The sequence below is a fragment of the Exophiala aquamarina genome (assembly GCF_000709125.1).
Source record: "Exophiala aquamarina CBS 119918 chromosome Unknown aczIA-supercont1.3, whole genome shotgun sequence".
Classification (NCBI taxonomy): Eukaryota; Fungi; Ascomycota; class Eurotiomycetes; order Chaetothyriales; family Herpotrichiellaceae; genus Exophiala; species Exophiala aquamarina.
This window is the reverse complement of record NW_013550585.1, coordinates 3,264,662-3,282,940: the sequence shown is the minus strand read 5'-3', so window position 1 is coordinate 3,282,940 and position 18,279 is coordinate 3,264,662. Positions and strand designations below refer to the sequence as shown.

Below are 18,279 nucleotides of genomic sequence, written 5' to 3'. Positions count from 1 at the left end.
GAGCCCTTGCTTTGGAGCAACTCGAGCGAGAGCAAGCAACATCTCCAGAAACTCTCCTACCATCGCCTCGACTCTCGCGGCCGTACGGTGGGCACGCTCGCATCACCCTGTCGGGAGGTGTAGGCAGACGACCTCCTCCACGTGTTCGAAAGCCCACGAAAGACAGTGAATATGGCCGCCATCAGAAGGAGGCTAAAGGTAGGGCCCTTGGGCGCGAGAGAGCACAATCTCCAATTTCCCTGCCATCGTCCCCTGAATCTCGTCGGCTACCATCGCCTCCGGCTGTTCGCCATGCGCGTCCTCGTCCCATACAGCGCGACCGGGCTCAGCTCCGCACTCGTGTGAACGAAGTCTCGAAGGAGAAGGAGTCTAGCCCTGGGTATGGTCGCCGAGCGACGCGACGCTTTACCAAAGAGCACAATATTGAGTTGGAGTCCCTGTGATGGTGACGATGAATCGGCGAGCTCTAGTACTGGTTAGACCTTCGCCATAGAACATTATGTCCCCCGGTCCTCCTCCTCCACCTACCCACAAGGTAAAGTATAATTTTCTTTTGTTGTCTTTTGGTTTTTGGCGTTGGAAATTGTGCTAGCAGGAAAAGGAGGTAAGCAATCTTTTCCCTAACCTACGCTGATTTGTTTAGAGGCTCGAAGTACGAGAATACACAGCAAACAAACAAAACAACGTCGTTATTGAAATGTGTTTCGATCTTCTCCCTAGAGAGGATTAGAACCCTACTAGCTATATAGCTGGTAGTTATTAAAGCCCCAAACCCCCATTCACATCCCAGTCAGGTAAGTTCGATTCCCAGCTGAACACGACTCGTATTCTATTGATCATCAGAGTCTTTTGCACCAAGACTCGAGTTTGTGTAACCTTTTGTGTATGAGAAGCCGAGAACGTTGCGAAACAGGCCAATACACACGACAATGTTTCCCGATTATTCCGTCGTGAAAACCTTCAGCTTTTCGTCTATACCGTAGTATTCTCAGTGCAATTACAATTCAACGCCGTCCGGATCTTTCGGAGAAAGCAAGCATGATACATATCCACGAGTCAAGAAACCCATGAACTCGTCCGAACCCTACCCCATCAGATGCCATTGTATTGATGGCACTTTGGAAATCGTGACAAACTCCATTACAGCCATGAAAATTCCATCATAACCAAAACATGCTTATCTCTTCCCAATCCAACTGAACTTCTCACTAATCTTACTGGTAACATCACTCAAACTCATGCCAGAGCCAGTGGAGCCCGTCACACCGGTCTTTCCAGATTCCGAGAATCCACTTCCCAAACCTGTTTTATGTCGTCCGTTCTCATCACCACCTCCAAAAATGCGCTCGAACTTAGCTTGGATCCTTCCTTCAACGACCGCAGAGATGATATTGAGGACCAAAAATGTGGAAGAGCCAATGGCACGAAAAACTGCAAGTGCAGCAACAGACCAGAGGAGAAAGATAAGGTATGTATTCTTGTTGATGTGCGAGCCAACAGGGTATGCCTCCGAGACGGCCATGGCGAGGATGCCATTGCAGACAAGCCAGGTCGCTACCATGTATGTTCGGACAGATTTGTAGTAGTCCTCTTGAAGCTGATTCTCACTTGGGGCCGGCTTGGGGACCTCAAGCCGATCACGAAGATTGCGAAGTGCAACGTCGTAGCTAGAATCAATATCGTGCTGCTCCGAAGGCATTTCCATCTCGACCGTATTTCCACTTCCCGTAGCCTTTGCCATCCCAAGGTCTGTGTGCAGTACATTATCACCTTTAGTACCCCAGGTGACATCGTGGGTGTTGCAGAAGGCGTAAACTTGCAGAGTGCAGATGTACGAGGGCAACAATGCAAAGTACTGCGCTGTACTGGTGAACATATGCCATGGATCCAAGTAGAGGAAAGACATCAGGAAGTAAAGGCCAATAGTGCTGACAGTGCTCACGATGAGATTAGTGAATACGTTGTTCCCGAGCTTGTATGGAGATTGCGGATCCGTGTCCTCCAGCGTATGCGCAGTCAGTTGTTTGATTACGATGTACAGAGACGCGAAGGTGGTGTACGCCATGATGATGGAATATGTTACCATGCTGCCCATAAACAAGCGTTTGGCACCTTGAGGTCTGTTCCCCAAGCTGACAATAAATTGTAGACATATTGACAGCACAGTCACATAGCGTAGGACCACAAAGATATATTTTCCGATGTTGTGGCCGAAAGGGTCGAGAAGTGGATCTGCGAGTGAACCGGCAATAAAGTAGAAGGTGAGATAGAAGTTTGCCAGAGAGAAGAAGGTGAAAAGCACTGAGACGAGCTGATACAAGAATTCGATGTGCAGAAGGATCTTTCGAGTCAAAGTGTGATCTGTCGACCAAATCTGCTTGAAATGGACGAGCGAATATACAGCAGCAAAGAATGCGCCGTTGAGCCATCGACGACGCTGAGATATGAACTCGGGCACGGTATCTGCATTCAAGGTTAGCAAAGATTTGCCCAAGAATCGAATACACTCTTACCAGGGACATCTGTTTCACCATACGCACTCTTGACGAACTTCAATACCCATTGCTCGCCCCGCTTGGCCACGAGCTCCCAGCAAAGGATTCGATCTTCAGCCAGATACATGTTCGCAGTGAATACATCGGCATCGGCGCCGTGAAGGGTTTCTCCCTTGAAGTATTGACTGAGAGGTCCATGCCCGCTGGGATCATTCTGGAGCGCATAGTAACGATATGCTGACAGGGCACCCGGCAACACAGTGATGTATCCAAAGACGGATTCCAATGGTTTGTCAAGGATATTGCTCATCTTGTACTCAAAGTTCTGAGATGCAACAAGAGGATTGAGGAGACCCATCCAGCCTTTCCCTTTGTCAGCTTTAATTTCGCCAGCTGCACCAGCGACATTTGAGTCTTGATCGAAAGCCTTCCAAAGGTGGTACAGTGCTTTAGAATCCGGTTTTGTACCGACATCAAGCAGAATGCATACGTTGGGAACGAGGGCCCGACCAAATGCATTGAAGAACCATCGGTGAGAGTTGAGCTTTTTCTTGTTCTGCTCCTTCAAGCAGAAAATCATCTGGCAAGGGACAATCCCCTTCTCGGCGCCCTTGAACTTGAGTGTCTCGTCGAGAGAGACTTGAGTCGTGTACTCATAGACATGAGCAGTGACCTCTTTCTTATTGACGACATTCTTAGCAATTCCGTCTTGGTAGACTCCCAGTGCGGCCAGAGCATTCAAGGTTCGAGGATGCACTTTTTGTCGTCCATCGGCGATAACACACACCACGATCTTCTGCCAGCCATCCTTGCCCCAGGTTCTTGATTTTGTTCTGGAACAGAAATGGGAGATATTTCGCATGATTCCGTGCATGGTCCTGGTAAATTCGATTTCCCCTTCATTGTACATGGTGACACAGATGAAAAGCTCTGTTTCCCGCATGGTAGATCCGATATTTTGTCTGAGTTTGTATCCATTAACAACAAAGTCGTCTGGATCACATGTTACCGCTGTGTAGCGCAGATGGGTAAACTCCCGTTCGTCTCTTCGAGGTAGAAAGCTGTGTAAAATGGTTGGGATTTTGGTCTCTAAAATCAGCTCCCCGTTGATCAGATGAACTTCTTTCTTGGTCATTTGGGCCTCTCTTAGGCCTCTTCTGTCTTGCTTTCCTTCCGGTGCGGGGCCATAGCCACCCATTTTCTCAGTCATGACCTCTTCAGAGTCATTGTTGTCTTCCGTAAATGTAGAATCTGTCATGTAGGAGTGAGCGGATTTGAGACTTGCTCGGGGGTCATTGTCGGGTCTAATTGAATGACCGCTAGAGAAGACATCATGGTCTCCGTCTATGTCTGGCATTGGTATTGCGGTCTCTGACGCAGCCCCTTTCACCGAAAACAGAGGTGCTGGAGGCAGTGGACGTCTCGGGCTCCCTCCATATTGTGAAGAAGGCGTCCCTGGACGAGGGCTACCATTAATGTCTGAAGGCTCATAATTTACACTTGATGCTCTTCCCCAGTCGGTGGATACTCTTGATGGAGTGGAGGGTCGGATAGGAGATCGAGGATTTGCTGTAGGGAGCGGGATTGAGGGGGCTCGCCCGAGACTTGAACTAGGCCTCGAGCTGTATGCAGTGGAAACTCCAGGCCTATGATATCGGTCGGGAGAGGTTCGACTAGATGTAGTGGATCTATAAGAGATGGCTGTGTCAGTCTGTGGACTCTTCTTCAACCTTACGCTAGCCTTCAGAGTTGGGCTGCGGCCAATAAAGACCTGGGTCTTGCGCGTGCGGTTGAGCTTCTCTTCAGCTTCTGCGATCAAAGAAGACACCGGACTCTCCATTCGAGCGCTCCTTGGGGAGTCTTTCTGAGGGAAATCATCCCAAGTAACACGGGATACCTTTAGAGCTGAAACGGGCTTGCGCTTGCCTGACCACGGTGGGATGTGGTGGGTAAATGCACTGGGAGTTTTCACATACGATCTGTAGTCATCCTGAGGCTGCGGGAGCAGTCTCAGAGGTGAGTTGTTTCCTGGGATACTCATATTGTCCTCCTCGGTTGGTGTGCTAACGTACGATGGAAGTCCATCCGGGTAGCTTGGAGGTGGACGACTGGGTGTTGGATGTCCGTCCATTGTGAAAAAAAAAGGTTCAGCCAGGTTTGTTTACCAACGAAGGATAAATGATGGTGGAATCAGATCAGAGTCGTGTCCATGCGCAGCAAAATAGATAATAGAACACACGTATACAATGATAATGGATGCTTCCTGTGTCACTCGGAGAATTCAATGATCGAATAAGATTGTGCATTGGTAGGATGTGCTCTAGTTCGTGTTGCAGACAAGGCTTTGATGACGCATCCCAAACAGGGAATCAGGTCACCACGGCAACAGCAACAGCGCCAAGGCTTGGCATCAGCGCTTAGCCTGGCAGCCTTGTATGAGCACCATGTTTTCCTTCTCTAGCGGTGCTCTGTATAATTCCTATTTGGGCCTTGTCGTCATCTCTTTATGAAAGAGGGCCTTTCTCAATTCGAGTGCATCACATTGAACCCTTTGAGTCCTTACACATAAGGTATTTCTGCGTGTTCTTCCACTGACAGCTCATTGGAACAGACGTGCAAGCTGGTGGCATCTCCCTTCATCACAACAGTCCTACCCTCCCAACAGAGTAACTAGCGAGAAGGTAGGTCCAATGCTGCTGAACCAGGGTGTTACGGAAGGCCTTCAGCGCTGCCTCGAAAACCCATCACCGTTCTTTGAACAGCCGGTTCAACAAAGCCCAACTATCTTTGGCCAATCCCGCTTCCGGCAGCGCGAACAAAGCTCGTTATGTCTACTTATTATGTCGAGGCGACAATGACTTGTAGCGTGTATTTGAACCCTACACTGCCTCGAGGCTCAAGGTGTGTACCCAAACCTTCAACATATCGTCCGTACACACATACGTGCAGACAAGCTACAACGCAAAAGTGCAGAAAACCCAAGAAGCACTCATGTGCTTCACCAAGATAACCTATTACTCTTGTAAGTGCGCGGAATCGAGGAGAGAAGTCTGGTGCCCGCTTCCGAAGCCCACATGCCCGGAACAGCTGAGGGATCCAGTGGTAAAGAGGTTGGTGAAGCCTTGCCTCCGACACGGCGGCCATGGACCGAGAGACGATGCTCCTACTTTCCAAGAGCGCTGGTCGCCTGCTCGCGTGAACATGCCAAGTGACATTCCTTCCCGGAAATACAGTGCCCTATATAGTCCATTGTCTCCTGTCTCCCCACTGTCATCTGAGGCACCATGGCCAGCAACCGGCGAATCAACACCAGGGTTTGGGTTTGTTTCCTACCCGGCGGTCTCAGAGGAACCAGTTTCCTACCCGAAACTGCCACGACAAGGAGCCACTCCATTCCCGATAACCCAGCATAGTCCTACAAGTAACACCGGCGCAAACACCAGCAGCAGTGGCAGCGGCAGACGACCTGGAAGCAGCGGCAATGGTCGCCGACCAGGCTCGAGCTGCAGACGGACGAATACGAAGCGGTACTCGGGCATGTCAGCGACGGTGAACCCAGCGGTGGATCTAGCGCACATTAACATGCCAGGACGCAACCGCTCATCGATGTACAACCTCAACATGCTAGCCGAACAGATGGCACGAGGAGAATTATCATCGCCACCACCACCTGTGCCAGCCCTCCCACGACAGACAGAGGGTCTCAGACCCACCAACAACGCTACGCGACGACCTGACTCAATCGACACCAACGTCCGTCATTTCATCACTCGCCGTACGTCACCGCGGCAAGGCTCCGTGACGAAGCCGCGCGCTGTTCCTCCACGCGTTGTGGCTCGCCCCTCCACAAACACTCCAACACAGGACTTATACGCGGCTGAACCCACCTCGTACCGCGACGCCCTGGCGGCGGCGAGCCGATGGGTCTCGTCCTTGCATGGGCCCTGGACGCCTGAAGTGTTTGCCTGTCAGCCCCCCATCGCATGTCTGCGCCCCGCAGACCAGTGTTTTCTCTGGCAGGAGTTCGAAAAGCGAAACTACGACGCTGGCGTTGCTGCTGCCCTCGCCGCCCGCACAGCTGCACGCCAGAATGGTGGCCAGCAGCAGCAAGCGTACGGCAACCATAGACCTGTCAAGGACCAGCGCCGCGACGAGGGTCGCGGCGGCTCGAGTCGGTCTAGTCGCAAGACGAGCCCTGATAAGACGTCATCTGGGTGCGAGGTCATGTAAAGCCGATGTTCGTGCTCCGCGGACAATCCTCCCTGAAGGGAAAACCCTCGACTCATTCATCTATTCCACCCTAATTTCAAGTTTGCAAGACGAAATTCGCCAGTTGTCTCTGCGTGGCACTGGCATTGACGTCCGAGGATACCCCTAGCACTACGCGAAAACCTGTCAAATGGTGTCCAGCATAACATGATACATATCCCTTACCTAGGGAGGCGGGATCCTCCTATAAATTGTTTGCCCTGTTGTGTACCTCTCTCTCATCCCCCCCCTTCCTGGCGATCTCGAGACACAACATTCCCCTTATCACCTCCATAGTGTTATGATTGCCATTGCAAGAATTGATACCCTTTTCCCAAATGAGAAACTAAACACCCAATCTCTTGATTTCCTGCCCATCATTGCTGGAATACACTCGTAGTAGTCTCTGCTTCAATTTTTGGCATGGTTCAACATATTCATTACACAATCGTCTGAAATGTGATCGCACAATTCCGTACTTTTTGTCGTGGGGAAAGCCAAAATTCCTCTACCTGCCTGTAACCTGTCTGGTGTGAAGGTCAAGTGCAAAATCATTGAGTCACATCAAACGAACGAAAGTGAGAATCAGCTCTAGTGAAGTCATCACGAATCGATTGACTGATTAAGCTGACCTATCCAAGAGTAGCTATGGAAGGAAGTCCCTTTCCTGCGGTAGCTCTGTTCTGTAAACTGAGAATAGCCAATATCCCAAGTCCGCCACTCATGGCCTACGGTAAAGAAGCAGAAAACGTTGAGCAATGGCACCGGGCGCCATTCCTTCCTTCCATCCATCCATGCTCGTTGGGGGTATCTCTCAATCACAATGCAAGAAAAACAACAAAAAAAAAATCTCGAGAATGCATCGCTCAGCGCGAATCCTTGAAAGCTCGGGGAAATTAGTGGTGATCATTCTCATCGTGGAGGCACCTTGATCTCGTCTCAAGCTTGCTCTCGCAACCTCTTCCAGGGGAGTATCTCGGGTAGTTCGTAGTCAAAACCTTCAGCAATCATCGAATCAAAAAGTATCCTCCCTCATATACTGCTGGTGCGGCGTCTCTGGAATGTCCCAAATCGAGGATTCAGGCCCTGTCGGGTTTCCTTTCGCTCGCTGCGGGGCCGAGAATGGAATTGGCGAATGAGATGTGAATACGGGGAGATCCTCCTTTGACCGCTTCGGAGTCATCATCGTGGTTGATGGAGGCCACGGGGCTCCTTGAACCGGAGCAACCTGCTGTAGAATAGTGTTTGATGAGTAAATCACTGGCTCGACTGGGTGATTCCCCGAGATCGCTGGGTCTTGTCTATACATTGGAGGAGGTGGCTGGTCAATATGCGTTGCGTTCGAGCTACGCAAAGGCTCGACATTCAATGCAGTTGAAGGTGGAAATTGAGACTGCATTCTTGCAAGAGCAGTGTCATTGAGGACGTCGTGGTTTTGATTTGGCCCTAGTGGTAGAGATCCAACAGGAGGGAGCGCTGGAAAGACTCGTGTGCTTGTAAACGAGGGATTGACCGGCTCTGCGACGGGAGCAGTTACCACTGGAGGTCCATTTTGAATAGCAGTGGTATCAATCACGGCCGGACCTTCGGTTTTCGGATTCTGTGTAGGCCTCGGCTGGATCGATACAAGTGTATCATTTGATGTAGGTTGGATGGGCTTTGTCGGTTTGACAGGCTTCGGCAGAGCAGGCTTTCTAGTGGCACGGGGCTTCTTCTGTTTCTCTTCAAGAATCTTCTGCTGTTTCGCTGCGTGTTCCTCTGGTGTCGGCACCTTCAATTTGATACTAATCTTCTTCATGCCATTTGCAAGGACATCCATGTCATCCGGCTTCGAGCCTGCATTGCCACTATCCAGTGACGAAGTGGAGGGGCCTCTTCCACTGGCAGTGAATTCTTGATTGACGCCGTTGCTGTCATTGAGGGACTCCGACTTTGCTGCCGATGCTCTATTTACAGGAATAGGTGGAGTTGCTCTAGGCTTTCGAGGGCTTGTTTTCGGTTTGACGGGAGCCTTGGTGGTCGGAGCAGCTCTGGTCTTCTTGACAGCAACTGGTTTTGCAGCCTTTTCCGGAACGCTAGGCGGAGCTCTGGAGGCATGGCTAGTACCGTTGACTGGTAGTTTCACTGAAGTTGCACTGGTATCGTCAGAAAGCTTCATGCCCTGGAAACCAGATAATATGCTTGAAGCATCACTGGATCTACGACGTGGTCTCCCGTTGGGCATGGCAGGTACTGGCGTTGTCGGATCAGGCAACTCGCTCACGGCTGCAATGGTAGTTCTCCTATTGCCATTACGTGATGAAGTTCTCACACCACCAAACTCCGCTGCCTGGACCTTGGTTCTTCGATCCCGAAGCTGCATCCGTTCATCCGAGGGAGCCACAACTCCAATGTTTGATTGCCGTTCACGACGAACTTTTGTGGCTTCGGCATTGAGTTCCTCATGTGTGCAACTAAGTGTCTGGCGGTCACAAGGAATGATCACGCGGGACAACTCGTAGGACGCAATAGCCCAGCTGACATCGGGTGGTGGTGGGACATACTGTGACTCTAAAGATAACCGAGCTTGCAGCGCAGATAGGGAATGTCTGTCACGGGCATTTTCGGTCATCTTGAGCGTGGAGGCGTGAGTTGGGGAGGAATAATTTCCAGTCTTGTCTTGAAGAGATTTGGGACCAGCAGGTTGACGCCCAGCGACGGCTGCTTCAAGTTCTTCCAAATTATCGAGTGCCCACCAATCGGGAGTGAAAGAAAGAGTTGGACCGTTGGCCAACGCCGAATTTTCGGGGATCCAGTTGTTTATGGTTTGGAACTTTGGCGTATCCGAAACATCGGACGAAGATGGCAAAGAAGGGGCAGCGTCAGTGGCCAGACCGCAAATGTGACTCAATACACCAGAGGTAAGGGCCCGATCGCTGTATCCGCCCTCAAGAACGCTGATCAGGCGACCCTCAACTCCTGTGTCTTCTTCTTGTGATAGCTTGACCAGGTCTGCGGTGATTCTTGCGTAGAACTCAGTCGGCACATTGACGCTATGTCTCTGCATCCCAGCACTTTCCCACTCGCTTGCATCAAATCCTGCAGATATGAATATGGCAGCTTTGGGCTCTTGGTGTCCTGCCGCGCGTAATTTAGCGGAATGGTGTCGAAGGAAAACCCTAGCCTTCTCCAGCAGTACCAAATATTTGGTCTCGTAGAGCTTCCAGAATTCTTCATGTGACCTCCACGACTCCAAATGGACATTCCAGATGGATTGTCCATGTGCATTTTCGATGCATAGACTAGCATTTCGAACTTTTTCTTCGTCGCCCCATTCGCATGGATATGAGTTGATATCATGGAGACTATAATAGCCAATTGGCGTTTTCCGATGAGCGGCAGCGTTCTTGGGCAGGTTTTGAGCCTTGCGGTTTTGATCCCAAGCGACGTTTTGAGAGCCATCGCCGTGATGCAAGTCAAAATCAATGATGACAGCATGCGTTAGTCCATGATTCATGGCTGCATATGAGATCCCAACATGAACATTGTTCAACCAGCAGAAGCCAGAGGGAAAGTTCGAGGAGCAATGATGGCCTGGAGGACGAATACACACGAAGGCACGCTTTGTGGGATTCGACGAGAAGATAGTATCAATGGCGTCACAGACCCCTCCCAGACAACCTTGCAAGGCATCCAGTGACTCCCGGCAGAGATAGAGGTCACCTTCGTGCAACTTAGGAAGAGCATTTCCTCCTTCGTCCTTTCCATATCCAGTTGGCCGGACCAACTCCTTTCCGTTCATCGTCAATTTGGCTTCCGCAGAGTCGCACATGATCTGTAGTTCTTCCATCCATTTCGCGCCATGAACATAAGTGACGGCGGGGTGACTGAGAGGGAGGGTTCGAGATGTCTTTCGAATCTGAAATGGGACATCCTTGACATCTGCCCGATCATGCTTAGGTCGAGGCATATACCGACCGTACTGATGCCGTCCACCGAGTCGCACATACGCAGTGGCAGCACCGAGCAGAGTGGCGTGAATGCGCTCAGGTCTTTCCACAATGCTGGCCAAGGCATTCTTAGTCGATCTAGGCCTTGCAAAGCGATGTCCGTAACATGCATCATGAACGATGACAACGACAGGAGATTGCAAAGTGGCATGCGCTTCCAGCTCCTTTCCAAAATACTCTTTGGCAACCGAATTGGCTGTTACAGGGGGTCGCTCGGGGGGATTCATGGCGGCGGTTTTCCCATTTGCAGCAGGACTGGAAGGATTCAGGTTGGAAGAAGAGCGGCGATACAGAGGATGAAGTGAAGGAGTGGCTCCTCTTGCCGTGCTGAGACTGGAGGTGGATCTTCTCGTGGTTAGAGCAGGAGTAGAATGCTTTTCGCCACGGTATGAGCTTGCGACTGAGGGGGATCTCGATGGCGGATTCGGAGAGGCAGATTTGTATTGATACGCAGGGCGCATGGGTGAGGAGTTGTACTGCAATCGCGGGGAATCTGTCGGGCGCCGTGGAGTTGACATAGATCTTGAGGGCGTGGTTGTTGTGGAGGGCGTTCTTGTTGACATTGCTTTGGGTGCAGGGAGGCCACCATCATCATATTCGATGGAGGGGGCAGGTATGTCTGGATCCATGGTTTGTGTCTGTCACCGCTTTCTTCCAATTGTATGGTACACCCGGAAATGCAGATTGTCACAAAGAGAGAATAATGATGAAGTGATGCCTGTGGCGGATGGTTATGATATTGAGGCTCTTATCCCTAACCACGTCATTGTGCCTTAGGTGCGATCCAAAACTTTGCCAACTCCCAAGTCCCCAGGCCAGCCAATCTCTCACTTCCTCTCCTGGTCCGTTCGCGTCTCGGGGGTTGTTCTAAAACACGTGGACTTCTCGCGTATGATCCTCCGTACAAGTATTTGCACCAACGACCAAATGCTCTTACATAGCAAAACCCCACTAGCCCCCACGTACCTCAGCCCCCACCTTCCAACTCGCGACTCACGAGTGACCATCTCCCGCTGCCGATGTACCTTGTGCTTGAATTCTTCCCAGAGTCATCGTCAGAATAGAACGATAGGCGACGTTACTTGCCCTGTAACTGGAGACTGCCTAGGGTTGAAATAATTCCTCAACAAGCAGTCTTCTGTTCTGGTCGTGAGACACGTTGCCGACTGAAATGTGATAGGGCGTAGCCATACAAGCACCGCTGCACCACACACAGCAGCTCCCCCAAATTTACAGATCTCTGAGAATAAAGAATATGTTGACTCGCTGAATGCTGGTATTCCCATCTAGACGGCTATTGTCTCCTGCAACTCAACACCTGAAGACTCAGAGCGTTCGAAGTAACGGCACAAGAGCTTCGTTTTCCTCCATAGCTCGCTACCCTCATATCACAAGGTAAGCCGGAGCGCCGAAACATAGACATCAGGATCTCCCCACAAGTATTCGGTCATTTGCGATGAGCAGCAGAACCCAGAGCACGGATAAAGTACGAGCCTCACAAGATAGAGGTAAGAACAAACCCACTCATTCCTACTGCCTGCTTGCCTGCCTCTCTGGACGCATATTCTGTCTCAAATAGGAATGAAATGGGACGCCCCCGCCCAGATCGAGTTTCTGGATATTCACCTGTCGGCCATATGCCGGCGTGGTATTCCGTCATCCTATATCCAACGAGATCCACTTTCTCGAATACCACGCCACTCACTAAATGAGAAATGGATACATAAATGAGATGCCATATCCCGAACACCCCGACCCCAATATCACACTTTATGCTTTCTGACAACTCATCCCAAGATTAGGCGCCACAACAATGCCAGCAGCAGCAGCACGGCCGCCGCGGATATTGATCTTCGGCACGGGCAGCATTGGAGCCGTATACGCGTGGGTTCTGTCACGGGCAGTTGGCGAGTCCAACATCTTCGCCGTGTGCCGGTCGAACTACGACATCGCTCGCAGACAAGGCTTCACGATCAACTCGGCCCTCTTCGGCGAGAATCTGAACGTGCGCCCCGTCGTGGTGAAGTCTGCTGCCGAAGCAGCCGCCGCCGTATCGAGCGACGATGAACACTCCTTCTTCGACTACGTTGTGGTGACCGCAAAAGCCATCCCCAGCACACCCTCGATCCCCTCCCAGATCCAGGATGCAGTCGGCCCGGAGACAAGCGTCGTGCTGATCCAGAACGGCATCGGGGTCGAGGAGATCTACCGGACCGCCTTCCCCTACAACCCCATCCTCTCGTGCGTCGTCTACCTCCCGGCGACCCAGATCTCCCCGGGGGTCATCACCCACGCAGAAGTCGAGCACCTCCATATCGGCACATTCCCGTCGACCGCACCCCGATCCCACAAAGCAGGCGCGCAGGCCTTCACAGATCTAATCCAATCCGAACCCGTCAATGCAACTGCGACCCTACACGACGACATCCAAGAAGAGCGCTGGACGAAGCTCCTCGTCAACGCATCCTGGAACCCGATCTGCGCACTCTCTCGCAGCCGCGACGCCCAGTTCCTCTCCTCGTCGCCGATCGCACCTTCGATCGTGCGCAGCGTCATGCTAGAAGTCGCATCCATCGCCCGCGCAGCAGGCTACCCCGATGTCTCGCCGGAACGAGCGGAGCATCAGCTGGGCCGCGCACAGGCGCGGACTCTGCCTGGTGTCGAGCCCAGTATGCAGGCGGATGCGCTGGCCGGGAGGCGGCTGGAGGTCGATGCCATCGTGGGGAACGCGCTGCTGATCGCCGAGGACAAGGGCGTGGCAACGCCCTTGCTGAGCTTGCTGTATGCCCTGGCGAATGCGCTGGACCAGAGGGCGCAGCTTTGAGGAGGCCAAGGATCAGGGAGGGCTAGTGTTTGCGTCTGACCGTCTGAGGCGCGATGGCCGAAGGGCTCGACGAATAAACGCGAGGGATTTTGTAACACAGAAACCTTGCACACACTGAGTGACGCTATGATCGTTTTATGGCGAAGGGGGAAGTGGCTCTCCTCAGTCAAATCTGAGGGTTCGTCTAGCATGGCTGTATCTAGAAAATCTATGCAGATCGAAGTGCTTGTCTCGAGGCTATCTTGCACTGCACAGACATAGGCTGATGGCAGTCTGACTGAGGATTGGCACCACAACTCTCCCAAGGTCAGACACACACACACAAAGCGATGTCTCCCCAGGAAAGCGCAATGAGCGTAATGGAGCACGGGATTCGACAAGAGGAGCAGTACTCGGTAGCTGCCTAGGTAGTCGATCGAGGCCGAGCACGCTACGAGTACATCGTCACCCAAAACACCAACCACCAGCCTCTACCGAATGTCAATGCTCAAATCTCAATACCCACACCCTTGAGCGCGTCTCTCGCCCACTCCGGCGGCCCCTCCTCCGGAAAATAGCTCTGGAAGAACTCCCGCGCAAAGGCGGGATACGCATCCTTCAGAATAGCTTCTCTCGTTCTACGCATCAACGTAAGTAGATGGTGCACGTTGTGGATCGTCAGTAAATGTGCTCCAACGGTTTCCTTAGCGGCGAGGTGGTAGAGATAGGCTCGGGTGATACCGAGACCACCGGCTTCTCGGGGGCGGCAGGTCGTACATGTGCAGCCATCTTCGACGGGCGTGAAGTCCTCGGCATAGCGGGAGTGTTTGATGTTCAGGACCCCGAATGGAGTGATGGCGTTGCCGAAGCGCTAGACAGGATGGGTAAGTAGGACGTGGGCAAACAGATAGTGAGGAATGCATGTATGGAGGGCGGGGGATGAGGCTTGTTGGAGAACAACGGTGCGGGTAGGTATGAATGAATGTGGAAGATGATTTGAGAATGAAGCTGTGCTTACTGCTGTCCTGGTTGGCCAGACGCAATCGAACATATCAGCCCCTAATGCTACTGCGACGACGATATCCTCGGGATATCCCTAGTAGGGAGTGTGTCAGTCTTCAAGCCCAGGGCAAACATGATCTATGGTTGCAATAAACATACAATGCCCATTACATATCTGGGTTTCTCGTCTGGTAGCAGGTTGGTGCAGGTGTCAACTCTAAGCAGTGAGTGCCAAGTCAGCACGTGATATATCTCACTTTCCGCTCATGGGAAGAAGAGCCAGACACATACACTTTGCAAAAGTCTGCCTTTGCTTCACCACCGGAGAGTCCACCAATGGCGATACCAGGCGTATCTCTCTTGACCATTTCAATGGAGCATTGTCTCCGGAGTTCGAGATCAAGTCCGCCTTGAATGATGCAAAACAAGTTCTGCTTCTCGGGGTACTTGTGGGCAACGATGCACCTATCAAGCCATCGGATGGAGCGATCCGTGGCTTCTTTGATCCTGGCGTGATCCGGAGATGTGGTTTGGATGACGTCGTCCAGTTGCATGATGATGTCGGAGCCAATCGAGTTCTGGAGGGACATGGAGTGTTCTGGAGTGAGCAACCTGGGGAAGCTATGTCAGCGGAATTTGTCCAAATGCTCCAAGTCAGAAGCCTTCGCGTACATTGGACTGCCATCATGAGGACTCAGGAATCGGACGCCTTCTTCCGTGACCTTTGCTAGTTTCAGCAATGAGACCATTTGAAATCTTTTCGAGTTATATGTCAGTCCGCCTCTCCTTTGTGCAGAGTAGGTCATGGGGTAACCACCAACCCACCACTATCAGTCAAGATATTGTAGTTCCATCCTTGGAATCGATGTGCGCCCCCAACCGAGTCCAACACACTCTGTCCTGGCTTCAACCCCAGGTGATATGTATTATTCAAGCAAAGCCTGCAACTCGTGTCCTCGAGTTGTTCTGGTGTGAGACCCTTGAGTGAAGCCTGGGTGGCCACAGGCATGAAAATAGGCAAATCGACAGGGCCATGCGGGAGGTGTAGAGTCGAAGCACGAGCCTTGGATGTCTAGTTCAAAAAGAAAGAAAACGTATTTGTCAATCGCACCATTCATTCGGCCTTTGCGGAAAAGTGAGTGGTCCTTGCTAAGAAGGAACCGCTGGGATGGATTGGCTTCGTACCGAACAACGAGCTTGAAGATCAAAAGTCAAGGCCGAGGGTTTTGTGGCGGTGGACATCTTGACGACTGGTTGAGATGCATATGGACCGACAGAAGGAGAGAACACTCTTGCAGCGGTGTAGACCAAGGGACGAGTATTGGGTGCGCAAAGGCTCAACCGCATATGCACTGTGCCCGAGTGTCTTGCTGCAGTCGGCCGAGCGTGACGCCGGGATGGACTTGGAATCACCAGCTATGTATGGGCTGGTATCCGGCGGGCCAGATCGTATGACAGGTGCGCAAAGAGGGTTGGTTATGAATGAAAAAGCAATGTCGAGGAAGAGAGAGACAGAAGAATTTGAGGTCGCGGTGTTTTTGGTTTGGAGGGGTTCTGGCAGTCGGAGGATTTCTGAGAAACAAGGTTTCGTTCTCCCGCGGTTGAACTTCAAGCCACATCCACATCCACATCCACACGCGTATCCATATCCACATTCTGGTAGTACCGAGTAGTCAGCCAGTCCCTATCTACTATCCCAGTAAACCAATATGGTAGATAGTTTCAGAGGCAGAGTCACAGCCAACGCCAGACTCGTACAGTCGATTCAGCCCTGAACCGCGCTTACCGCCTCATGATTTGACATCCACCCTGCTGGGAGATCATCTCCAGTAAATCCGAAAGTCTCTCCCAAAATCTCACGTACCACAACAGATCAGGGGTGCACAGCAGGTGTGGTACAACGCTGACTGCTGCGAGAAGAAAAACACCATTAAGAAGTCACCTGTCATGCTGTTCCCAGGATTCTTCTACCCTGCTGGGGGCGTAATTGGGTACTTTACGGAAGTACACGCCAACGCCGCTGCTGTAAGTATGTACCCATTGGGGGAAAACAATCGTCAAAAATGGTCTGGATGTAGATTGTAACTCTTCTATTTGACCGAGAGGCGGTCTGGAAAAACCTAGCAGAGGACTGAGACCTCTTGCCAGTGACAGGTACACAGCAATCATGCCCACTTGACCAGGGCGCTCACAACCCAATCTTCTTCTTTTTCTTTCTCCCTTCTGGTGAATTTCGGAACTGATAGAGAGAAGATATCGGCAGAATGAAAAATGATAGAAGAAATAATCAAAATCCCCAAACCCCAAGAAAAAGTTTGGACGGCTCTGGTGGCCCGCCGAAAAACGCCATCGCTATGCCCCGGTAGCAACCCCGTTGGTATTTCTCCGTGTTAACACATTTTGCAGATCGCTCTCAAGACTCCCTTTTTCCTAGGCCGCGTTGCGCATCGGCGGTCGAAAACATGAGTGATAGCTCAATCTTGTAGCCAAGCCCAAATGGTCGTAATCAACAGTCGTAGTTTAAAATTTAACGATACGCGCCATGGGGGTGGCCTGAGGAGGAACGGTAGGAGGCTGATTGACTAGAGCTGATAGAAGGATTTCGAAGCTTTGTACAGGCGACCTCTGCTGCATCTTCCTTTGCATTGTTGAGATATTGTCCGTCGTACCAGTATCTTGCTGCAAGGTTCTGTCCCTGAATGGTTACTGTCGCAGACCAGGCCGTCCGTCCACCTAGTCGGGAATCATGAGATCTCGCCATCCTCGGAAGTCGGAATGCAAAAAGGCTGACTTACCTCGCCGATCCGATACGATGTTGAAGACCGGAGCTGGGATCCTCATTTTGCGACATTCAGCTGGTGGTCCATTAGTTCAGTGCGCTTGGAGCTCCATTCGAAAATGTATATGCCCATACCAACAAGCTCCTCCTGCCACGTCTTATGGGTTTTGGTAGCCATTTTGGTGGAAAAAAGATGAAGAAGACAACTAGACTCGAAGGTTGGTTGTCTCGGATATTTGTAGGAAGTCTCGAAATCGAAGGAAGTTCTTGAAGAACAAATTGCCACAAAAGGAAAAGCAATCAGATGTCGGTGAGATATATAGCCACCGGGAGCAACGGACAACTCAGACCTCTGGGTGAGAAGGAGGCCGTTGGCAGTAAAAGTGGACAACAGCAGAAGAATGAAGGATAGCTGCATTCAAAGAAAACACGGCATTCGTTTCAATGACAGTTCCTCTGTTGTGTCAACGTCGCCCCATTTAAGGCAGCAAAATCAGCAGGTCAGAGTGAATAGAGGCGGTCCTCTGTGCAACATGATCTGTGCGAGATCTTGTGACACTTGTACCGATCAACAAAGGCCGCCCTGGCATTGTCTATATAAAAACCAAGGTCGCACAGATGCGAGGATGCAAGCCAGCAACCCAGGTGCCAGGGCAGGTATTCGAGACGTGGGTAAGAGGATTGGGATGGCGAAAAATTGGACTGGCAGAGCAAAGGACCAAAGCGAACCAGCCTCACCCTGCCCAGCAGGAGCTTGACAACACATCAGAGCCTGGCACAGGGCAGGCTGTGGAGCGGACCGAGAGAAGCGATGTCATGCATAATGGCGTAGCAAAAGCTAATAACTAGTAACAGGAGGAGCAGCTGGGGCCCGTGGGAGCGACTAGAAGACGTAAGAGCCGGGCAAAGAAGATCAGAGGTGGGGGCAGGTTAAGTGGAAGGGGACATGGAAGCCAAAGCAGT

At 51.5% G+C, this 18,279-nt stretch overlaps 5 protein-coding genes across 5 annotated transcripts; 1 reads left to right on the top strand and 4 right to left on the bottom strand.

Annotated features, from left to right (window-relative positions):
• Nucleotides 1–1,177: 1,177 nt before the first annotated feature.
• A1O9_04760 (chitin synthase 1) lies at nt 1,178–4,626 on the bottom strand (the record flags this gene model as incomplete). Its single annotated transcript, XM_013407048.1, has 2 exons — nt 1,178–2,463; nt 2,514–4,626. 2 exons carry the CDS (start codon nt 4,624–4,626, stop codon nt 1,178–1,180), a joined length of 3,399 nt encoding a protein of 1,132 aa, XP_013262502.1.
• A 3,132-nt stretch (nt 4,627–7,758) lies between these two features.
• Nucleotides 7,759–10,959, bottom strand: A1O9_04759 (uncharacterized protein; the record flags this gene model as incomplete). The annotated part of the gene is made up of 1 exon (XM_013407047.1): nt 7,759–10,959. The coding sequence occupies one exon, from the start codon at nt 10,957–10,959 to the stop codon at nt 7,759–7,761; it is 3,201 nt and encodes a 1,066-aa protein (XP_013262501.1).
• Nucleotides 10,960–12,545: 1,586 nt separating this feature from the next.
• Nucleotides 12,546–13,556, top strand: A1O9_04758 (2-dehydropantoate 2-reductase; the record flags this gene model as incomplete). The annotated part of the gene is made up of 1 exon (XM_013407046.1): nt 12,546–13,556. The coding sequence occupies one exon, from the start codon at nt 12,546–12,548 to the stop codon at nt 13,554–13,556; it is 1,011 nt and encodes a 336-aa protein (XP_013262500.1).
• A 487-nt stretch (nt 13,557–14,043) lies between these two features.
• A1O9_04757 (queuine tRNA-ribosyltransferase) lies at nt 14,044–15,343 on the bottom strand (the record flags this gene model as incomplete). The annotated part of the gene is made up of 5 exons (XM_013407045.1): nt 14,044–14,406; nt 14,554–14,631; nt 14,697–14,754; nt 14,829–15,149; nt 15,210–15,343. 5 exons carry the CDS (start codon nt 15,341–15,343, stop codon nt 14,044–14,046), a joined length of 954 nt encoding a protein of 317 aa, XP_013262499.1.
• A 1,736-nt stretch (nt 15,344–17,079) lies between these two features.
• Nucleotides 17,080–17,494, bottom strand: A1O9_04756 (uncharacterized protein). The gene is made up of 3 exons (XM_013407044.1): nt 17,452–17,494; nt 17,333–17,392; nt 17,080–17,270 (listed from the first exon to the last, which is right to left on the bottom strand). The coding sequence occupies exons 2-3, from the start codon at nt 17,386–17,388 to the stop codon at nt 17,120–17,122; spliced, it is 207 nt and encodes a 68-aa protein (XP_013262498.1). The 5' UTR covers nt 17,389–17,392; nt 17,452–17,494; the 3' UTR covers nt 17,080–17,119.
• Nucleotides 17,495–18,279: the final 785 nt, after the last annotated feature.

What these genes read in the sequence shown, in the direction of transcription:
- A1O9_04756 (XM_013407044.1), bottom strand. Translation starts at nt 17,388, where the DNA reads ATGTCGCAAAATGAGGATCCCAGCTCCGGTCTTCAACATCGTATCGGA. An exon ending in CATCGTATCGGATCGGCGAG is followed by an intron (nt 17,271 to 17,332) that starts GTAAGTCAGCCT and finishes ATTCCCGACTAG; the next exon opens with GTGGACGGACGGCCTGGTCT.